Raw genomic sequence first — 9,260 nt, forward strand, 5'->3', positions numbered from 1 at the left:
CAGGCTGCAGTCCCTGGGGTTGCAAAGAGTAGGACACGACTGAGTGACTAACACTTTTCTTGTTTTTAGTATTATTTACAAATACAGAAATTTCTATAAACTTTCATCAGAGTTAGCTCTGTGCATTTGTCTGTTTTTTATTAAAGTCTAGAGTCATAAACTGAAGTAAAAGTTGCTGCTTGCTGCTAAGTCGCTCCAGTCATGTCCAACTCTGTGCGACCCCATAGACGGCAGCCCACCAGGCTCCCCCGTCCCTTAAGCTGTCGTTTAAAGAGTGTTTGTTAAATATTTGCTAAAAGATGCTACAGCAACATTATTGATTTTAAATTATTTCTGTTATACATTCAAGATTCTGAAAAACTGTCAGAAAGATATATAGTATATACCAGATCGTTAAAATGATTGTTGTCGTCAAGGTTACTATCCTATCAGATCTGTAAAATTTGTAAAGCACTTAAAGTTCAAAGTTAAATATGAATTCGTTCCTTACTATTCTACTTCCTTGCTGTTCAAACATTGTCACTCATGGAGCAGAATTTTCAACATTACTAGTTCAAATAAGCTTGTTAAAAATGTGGCACACTGAGTCCACTCCAGAACACTTGGATCAGGAAGTGCTTTAAAAAAATATTTCCTGTTTCTTTTGATAGACAGTTTATCCTCTGTCAACTGAGTACAGCACTCAAAAATAAATATTCCAATGTTGATCTGATTATTTTATAATTTGTCTTCCAAATCAGAATAATTTCTGTAGTGGTTGATGGATCGTATCTCATCCTCTTTTCTTGGGGTTAAAAATATGGTAGAAAATATCACTGTGTACAAATTATATTCATGTGTAACACCAGCTGCTGCTGCTGTAACACCAGACATTCTCCTAAATCAAAACCATTTCTCTTGTTGGTTTCATCTTGGGTCACATTAGGAAGTCTTCCCATGGCCACAAGGCATCTGTACTTTGTATTTCAGGAACGGCTGACATTCCAGGATGTGGCCATAGACTTCACCCAAGAGGAGTGGGAATGCCTGGACCTTGGTCAGCGGGAATTGTACAGGGACGTGATGTTAGAGAACTACATGAACCTGGCCTCCTTGGGTGAGGATAACTGCCTTCCAGAATCCCTTATCTACCCACATGGTTTTGGTTCCTGCATTTCTAGAATGTCTCCTAGAATGTTCTGCTTCTTATAATAGTTTCAGATCCTTGCTTTCTATGGGAAAAATGGATTATTTATGAGTTGAGAAAGAAGATTTCATGATGATTGATTATGATTCTAACTTTTCCTTGATGTAATCTGTCTCCTTCTTCTAGGTTAGTGGTAATTCTGTAGGTTCTGTGGCATAAAAGGGTGCCATTCTCCTTTATAAATCAGATTTCTACTCTTACTTACTTTGGCCTTAGTAGTACTTGACTAGAATCTCAAGGTCTTTTCTTTATGTATTTGTTAGTTATAAAAGTGCTTTTGATAAAGTATTTGGGGATATAATTTTCTAGGCTATATTAACATTCAACCATGCCTTCTCTAGAATGTTAATAATGTAATGAGCAAGATTAGAGTCATGATTAGAGTCGTGTTCGACTCTTTGTGACCCCATGGAATAGTCTATGGAATTTTCCAGGCCAGAATACTGGGATGGGTAGCCGTTCCCTTCTCCAGAGGATCTTCCCAACCCAGGCATCAAACACAGGTCTCCCACATTGCAGGTGGCTTCTTTTCCAGCTGAGCCACCAGGGCATGTTAATACAGCCTAGGAAATGCTGTCCCCAAATACTTTATTTCTAGGCTGTATTGACATTCTACCACGCCTTCTCTGGGCTTCCCAGATGGCACTAGTGGTAAAGAACCCGCCTGCCAATGCAGGAGACGTAAAGGAAGTGGGTTCGATTCCTGGGTTGGGAAGAACTCCTGGAGGAGGACATGGCAACCCACTCCGGTATTTTTGTCTGGAGAATCCCATGGACAGAGGAGCCTGGCAGGCTACAGTCCATAGGGTGGCAAAGAGTCAGACATGACTGGAGCGACTTAGCACATGTGCCTTCTCTTCTCACTTGAATACATATTAGATTGGAAACTGATGAATCTCTAGCAAAACAAATACTCCTTTTCCTGATAGCAGGTCTTGTGGTCTCTAAGCTGGACCTGGTCACCTTTCTGGAGCAAATGAAGAATCCCTGGGATGTAAGGAGACTGGAGCCACCAGCCATATACACAGGTAGGTGTGAATGGATGGAGCCGATGACTCAACGACAGGTCCCAGGATCAGTGAGGTATTCATCTTTTGTCATGTGGTTTGGGAAGATCTGCTTCAGTGGAAATGATTTTAGAGAAGTCTGGGTTTCTTTCTGTTGCTCTGTTGCTGTCATAGGCAGATATCACCTGCCCCATTCTGTCTCTTAAGTCATTCCTGAATTCATGTCCAGTGATTACTTTTCTCAATCGCAGTGAGAACTGAAATGCTCTTGGCCTGTGACAACCTGAATGAATCTGTTACTATTCCATTTCTTGGGGGTCCTAGGAAAATGGCACTTTTCTGAAAAACTCTAAGACGCTCCTATTAAAGTTTGTTTCTACCTCTAGGTGGCAGTATGTGAGTGGAATTGTAGACATACTGCCAAAGTTCTAGGAATACTAGGGACAGAGGGTTGTTTTTTTTTTTTTTTCTAACTTATAATTTCTAAAACACTGGAAGCTACAAATATGATCTTATAAATTTTAAATTCAAGTAATTTCTTCACTGTATAAACCAAAACCTCCCTAAAGAGAAAGAATGCATATCTCTGGATTACTTCAAAGTTTCTGTTTTCTTCATATGAACTCATATGAAATAGTAAGTGTATTTGCCCCAATTCCTCAATGCTAAAAGACTTAAATATATTCAATTAACTCAAAGAATTTTTAAATAAATTGGCATAAGAGCTTAAAACATTTTCCACCATATTTTTAATGGTTTCAAACTATTACAATTTTTAGATAATATACTGTTTTTAAAATGTTCTTATTGGAGTCTAACAGGTTTACAATGTTGTACAGCAAAGAGAATCCATTTTACGTATAGATATCTACTCTTTTTTAGATTTCCTTCCCAATTAGATCTCCACAGAGCATTGATAGCATTCCCTGTGTTCCCACCATATTTTTAAAGTCTCATTTCTTAATTTCTCAAGAACAACTACTTTATTTAATTAATCTTGTTATCAGCTTCCCCAGACTTTGTCCTATATGTCCTCGCTTTCTGATTAGACCTACGTCAGTATGGTTTATGATTTTTAGATGGAAACATCTACTAGAACATGCTAAAGTAAGAAGTGGGCTAAAGAATTAGAGGGCACCTAGGGGCATCTGCATTCAAGATGACGTAAGTCAAAAAGTAATCATTAGACCACCTATCTCTTCTTCATTTAGTGGTTCTTGTAGCTTTTTGTCTTGCTCCTTCCTGTACACCATACTTCTTTGTCCTCTCATTTTGTCACATTTTCTGGGTTTGTGGTCTGTTCTGCAGGCTGCCGAATCCTAGCTCCTCTTGCTCTCTTGTCTTCCCCCTGGCGGGTGAGGTTGGTCCACAGGCTTGGACCATTAACCCCTTGATCTGGGCTTTGATTGCTGTTATTGTGACCCGAGCCTCCCCTGGATATTGAGGGGAGCTTCCCCTTGGCTCTGTGGCTGTCACTGCCCTGTCTGTGGTGGGATCTGCTCCCTGGTTGGTGGAGTCGAGCCCCCAGATCTGTTTCTTCGCTGTGATTCTGATCTGTGGTCAAGGCAGCTAAGATTGGAGCACACCCACTGGGAGAGAAGCCACCAAGGATTGCTTCTCTGGGGATGTTCACCTTGGGGTGTGCTCACGTGCTGTGAGTCTCCTGTGACCCCATGTTGGCACTGCTCTTGGCTCCCCCTCAACCATGGGCATGCTGGCACATTGCTCTGGTGTCTCTCAGATGTTGTTTTCACTGGAACACCAGCATAGATCCAGTGAACTCAGGTCCCAGAATTGCACTCATGGAGCTGGACCCACTGTGGTGCTATGGGGGCAGCTCAGACTCTGGCCTGGCCCCACCCCCTAGTAGACATCCCCACAAAGTCTACAGCTGCTAAAGCTGCACTCCCGTGACTGGGGGAGCCCTGGTTGTCCATTCAGATGCTCTGTAGGGGCTGAGTTGACAAAGCCAATTGCAGGTATAAAAGCATGGTTTGTGCAATCGTGAGGAGAGACTTCAGTTTTTCTTCCTTTAACCCTGGGGCTCAGCTGAGCTTTCAGCTCCTTCTGTGTGTGTGGCCCACCCACAGGTGTCTGCTCCAGAGGCTGCCCCAGAGCACAGGAGTCTGCTGATGGTGGAGGAGGTGCATGGGGGGAGGCTGTGGCTGGAGCTCAATAGAGCCCACGGGGGTGGTGGCCCTTCCTAGTGCTGGGGGAGGAGGGGCCAGCACAGGGGGAGAGGGGCTGCAATGGTGGGTCTTCCCTTTGGGCATCACTCAACAATGGCGCTCTGTGCTATGGTGGTTCAGGCTTCCTCCACAAGCATTCCTGTTTATAGAACTCCTCCCTCTGTCCCATCCCCTCAGGACGTTTCCTCACCGCCCACAGCAGTCCTCTGCCTGGGTCTGCTCTCCAGACCCCACATTCCAGCACCCAGCCCTTGTCTGCACTGGTGGACACCCTCTCAGGCTGGGTGCGCAGGGCTGGGGTCAGTACCCTGTGTACAGGTCTCACTCTGTCCTGCTGCCACAGACTGTTGCCATGTTCTCTTCCCACAGAGAAGGCTGGCCTTCTGTCCCAACTGAGCTCGCACCAGCCCCAGTAGATAAGAATAGTAGATAAGAAAACTTTATTTGGTATCTTTCAGCTGTGTCTTCTCACAACACCCGTGGTTTGATGTCCAAGAATCCAAGGTTAGAAAATTTAATCCAAAAAGCAAACCTAGGAATATATGAAAGAGCTCACCTTGGAAACGAACATTTAATGAAAGACCAGGAATATACGGGGATATGTGAAAGATCTAGAAGATGTTTATATGGACATAAAGAAACTGAGATAGTTTCACGCAATGCGGACATTACTGCCAAAAGAAATGAGCAATGTGAGTCAACTTGTGGAAAACACCCGTTTCCGTTATCAACTTCTGCAGAGAAGTGTATCTCTTCAAGCAAAGGCTTAAATCATTTTTTGAAACGTACACGTTCTCTGAAGGGAAATGTGGAAAATCTGGAAAGTCATCCAGTCTCTACTGCAAATACTCATTCAAACCACTCTGAACACGGGCTTCGATTACACATACATTCAAGCATGTCTGAAAACCAGAAATTTAAAAATGATGGGGAAAACTCACAATATAATCAGTTTGAGGGATCTGTGAGCAAGGGGTCATTATGCTTCCACCAACAGACAGTTTCTCTCTGTTCCAAAATGTGTCATGTTGATAATAATGGAAGAGAGTTAATCCCACCATCATTGTTCAATACACATCATGATACGGTTAATACGGAACAACTTCTCACGTGTAATAACATGAGTCAGGCATTAAGTAAGAGCTCTACCCCCAATAATTACAAGCATATTTACGATGGAGTGAGAAACCACTCATGCAATGAAACTGGGTATAAAACTGAACAAGACTCTAACCCTATGAAACATCAGGGACCTCAATCTTCAGACAGAGATTCTAAAAATAGTACATGTAGGAATATCTTGTATCAAATATCAGGTCTTCCACTAAATGTGAGTACACATACTGGAGAGAAGACTTATAATTGTGAATATGGTGATGTTTCTAATCAGTCTTCAAATCTCACTCAACAGCAGAGTATTCAGAATCCGCAGAAAAGTTACAAGTGTAAGAAATGTGAGAAAGCCTTTACTAACTCATCCAGTCTAAGTAGACAAAGGAAAATTCATTCAGGATGGAAACCTTTCAAATGTACAGAGTGTGGCAACACCTCTAATCAGAATTCAAAGCTTAGTCAAGATCGGCAAATCCACACTGGCAAGAAACCTTACGAATGTAAGGAATGTGGAAAAGCATTTATGTCTTGCTCACATCTTAGTCGACATCAGCGAATTCACACTGGGGAGAAGCCTTATAAATGTACAAAGTGTGGCAAAACCTTTAATCAGAACTCAAATCTTACTCAACATCAGCGAATCCATACAGAGCAGAAACCTTACAAAGGTAAGGAAGGTGGCAAAGCCATTTTTAGGTGTTCACATTTCAGTCTGCAACAGTGAGTTCACGCAGGGGAGAAACCAAACACATGTACAGAATGTGGCAAAGTGTTTCCTTGTAGCTTATGTCTTACTCAACATCAGATAACTCATATGCAGCAGAAATCATACAAATGTACAAAGTGTGGCAAAGCCTTTAATCAGAAGTCAAATCTTACTCAACACCAGAGAATTCATACTGGAGAGAAGCCTTATAAATGTAAGGATTGTGGCAAAGCATTTAGACAACGCTCATATCTTACTAAACATCAAGTAATCCATACTGGAGAGAAATCTTATAAATGTAAAGAATGCGGAAAAGCCTTCAGTCACTACTCAACTCTTGCTAAACATCAACGAATTCATACTGGAGAGAAGCCTTATAAATGTAAGGATTGTGGCAAAGAATTTAACCAGTGCTCAGGTCTTACTTACCATCAGAGAATTCATACTGGAGAGAAGCCTTATAAATGTAAGGATTGTGGCAAAGCATTTAGACAATGCTCATATCTTACTAAACATCAAGTAATCCATACTGGAGAGAAATCTTATAAATGTAAAGAATGCGGAAAAGCCTTCAGTCACTACTCAACTCTTGCTAAACATCAACGAATTCATACTGGAGAGAAGCCTTATAAATGTAAGGATTGTGGCAAAGAATTTAACCAGTGCTCAGGTCTTACTTACCATCAGAGAATTCATACTGGAGAGAAACCTTATAAATGTACAGAATGCGGGAAATCCTTTAGTCAGAACTCAACTCTTACTCAACACCAGCGAATTCATACTGGGGAGAGGCCTTATAAATGTAAAGATTGTGGCAAAGACTTTAGCAAGCACTCAGGTCTTACTTACCATCAGAGAATTCATACTGGAGAGAAACCTTATAAATGTACAGAATGCAGAAAAGCCTTCTGTCACCACTCAAGTCTTATTCAACACCAGAGAATTCATACTGGAGAGAAACCTTACAAATGTAAAGAATGTGGAAAAGCCTTTATCAAGCACTCACATCTTACTCAACATCAGAGAATTCATATTGGAGGAAAAACCTTATGAATGTAAGGAGAGTGGCAACGGCTTTAATCAGAGCTCTCACCACATTAGACATCAGACAGCATGTACTGGAGAGAAACCCTAGTAATAAAGTAAGTGATGGAAGAGGTTTGTCCTAAACATACACTTGAGAAAATACAAGACCATTTATTTAAGAAAGATAAGGAATGGCATGAGAAAATGTAGAAAAGTATTTAATGAAAATTAAATTACATAAATACCAGAAATTGCACACTAGAAAAAGTGAAAGTCTCTCAGTCGTGTCTAACTCTTTGCAACCCCATGGACTGTGCATGGAATTCTCCAGGCCAGAATACTGGAGTGGGAGGCGGATCTTTACCAACTGAGCTATTAGGGAAGCCTGCACAATAGAAAGCATTTCATCAATCCTGTTTTTTGAAGTTCCTCTTCAGGAGAAGTATTATAGACAATAATCCATAGTTAAAACAGATAGAAAACTGATATGTTAGTATGGATCACAAGGACGTGTTGGTATTTAGAAATGTACAATTATTAGCAATATATCTTTGTTTATATTGACACGGTTTGTGATTATTTGAAAACCAAAATAAATGCTTTTCAACTCTCAAATTACTCCATGCTGCTATGCTTCATTTCTAGTGTGTATGCAAAGTTATGGTTTTGATGGTTGCTACCTCAAAGATAAGACAAGGCCTTCTATCCTAGTGAGAAATCATTTCTATTTATTCTCCATTAGAAGATTAAGGACACACTAACATAACATGTACATCTAAATGGAGGTGTTAGTCATTCATGTCAAATATCCCTATAGGTCACCATGAGGTAAGTGTTCAGGGAGTAATTCCACATATTAAAGTACGATGTACATTTTCAATAGTTATGTCACTTGTTTTTAAGGAAAATACAATGACAGTTCACTGAAATCTTGATGTATCTTTATAATATCAACAGAAGTCATGAATATTAGTTGACATGTTTCAAATAAAGACATCTCTGATACCCTAGAAATGTATGGAAACCCCTCCCAGAAAAGTCATGTAATTAGTGTATGTCTTGTTTCATAAACGATTAGCCTCCATTTTGTAACCGTAGAAATAACTGTTCTCAGATCACTGTATCAGAGGAATGAATATTGTTGTTTACGCTTGTAATCTGTATTTTATTCAGTTACACAGTGGGTTGGAAAAGGTTTGATTCTGACTGTGTGATATTACATGTGAATAAAACTGGATGGTTTCTTGTGAGGAAGTTGGTGTGTAATGAAGTGTCAACCTACCGATTTAAGGTTGAAGGGAAGAATACCTAACAATAAACTCTTTGTTAGCACAGAGGGATGATATCTGTAACAATTAGTTTCCATACTGCCTTTAAGCCTCAAATATTTGGATATTTCCCATCATTTCTCCATTGTACTTCCCCCCCCCTCTCTGTAACTTCTGGGACATTGTGATGATTCTAATAAGGATTATACAGAGTACTGTTGAGAGCCTCCCTGACTGCTCCGTGCTGTTGCTGCCTCAGCGTCTGTCTGGGGAGCAGGCAGCCTGCAGGTCCTTGAACTCACACCAGCCAGTCCTGTGAGCACCTGCACTAGATGACCACCCACCTAGAGATCAGCAGCCTTGCTGAACCCCAGGGTCTACTGCACAGGCCCCCCCTTCAGTGACATCCTCAGAGCTCACCAGATTCCTGCTGCTCTTGGTTTGAATGGACCCATCCCCGCTCAGCCTGGGGAGCCCACAGCACTTCACCCAAAGTCTCTTATAAAGGCCTGAACCTCAAATACTGGAGCTTTTTCTGCTTGGTCCTAACCTTGACCTAAGAAATTCCTGCCCTAGAACCTCTCCTGAGAGGTCTCAGGTGTGCTGAGTGTGAGGGCTGAAACTCAGGGCTCCTGAGTGTGGGTCTTGGGGGAGAAGCATCAAAATAAACAGGGAACTTGCTGAAGACTCATTCATGGCCCCTCTTCAGACCTCCAGATTTATAACTTCTTAGAGTGGGGACCTGACCTCGAGGGATTCATATTC

The 9,260-nt window shown here is 41.4% G+C and overlaps 1 protein-coding gene across 1 annotated transcript; it reads left to right on the forward strand.

The window, feature by feature from the left end:
- Positions 1 to 1,062: 1,062 nt before the first annotated feature.
- On the forward strand, positions 1,063 to 7,254 carry LOC109571908 (zinc finger protein 420-like). The gene is made up of 4 exons (XM_019978426.2): positions 1,063 to 1,096; positions 2,119 to 2,214; positions 5,894 to 6,163; positions 6,230 to 7,254. The coding sequence occupies exons 1-4, from the start codon at positions 1,063 to 1,065 to the stop codon at positions 7,252 to 7,254; spliced, it is 1,425 nt and encodes a 474-aa protein (XP_019833985.2).
- Positions 7,255 to 9,260: the final 2,006 nt, after the last annotated feature.

This window comes from Bos indicus, unplaced genomic scaffold, assembly GCF_029378745.1.
Source record: "Bos indicus isolate NIAB-ARS_2022 breed Sahiwal x Tharparkar unplaced genomic scaffold, NIAB-ARS_B.indTharparkar_mat_pri_1.0 scaffold_80, whole genome shotgun sequence".
Classification (NCBI taxonomy): Eukaryota; Metazoa; Chordata; class Mammalia; order Artiodactyla; family Bovidae; genus Bos; species Bos indicus.

Excerpts from the sequence above, each read along its gene's own strand:
- LOC109571908 (XM_019978426.2), top strand. The coding sequence starts at position 1,063 with ATGTTAGAGAACTACATGAACCTGGCCTCCTTGG. Across the intron at positions 1,097-2,118 it reads CATGAACCTGGCCTCCTTGG|GTCTTGTGGTCTCTAAGCTG; the intron begins GTGAGGATAACT and ends TCCTGATAGCAG. Across the intron at positions 2,215-5,893 it reads GCCACCAGCCATATACACAG|GATGGAAACCTTTCAAATGT; the intron begins GTAGGTGTGAAT and ends AAATTCATTCAG.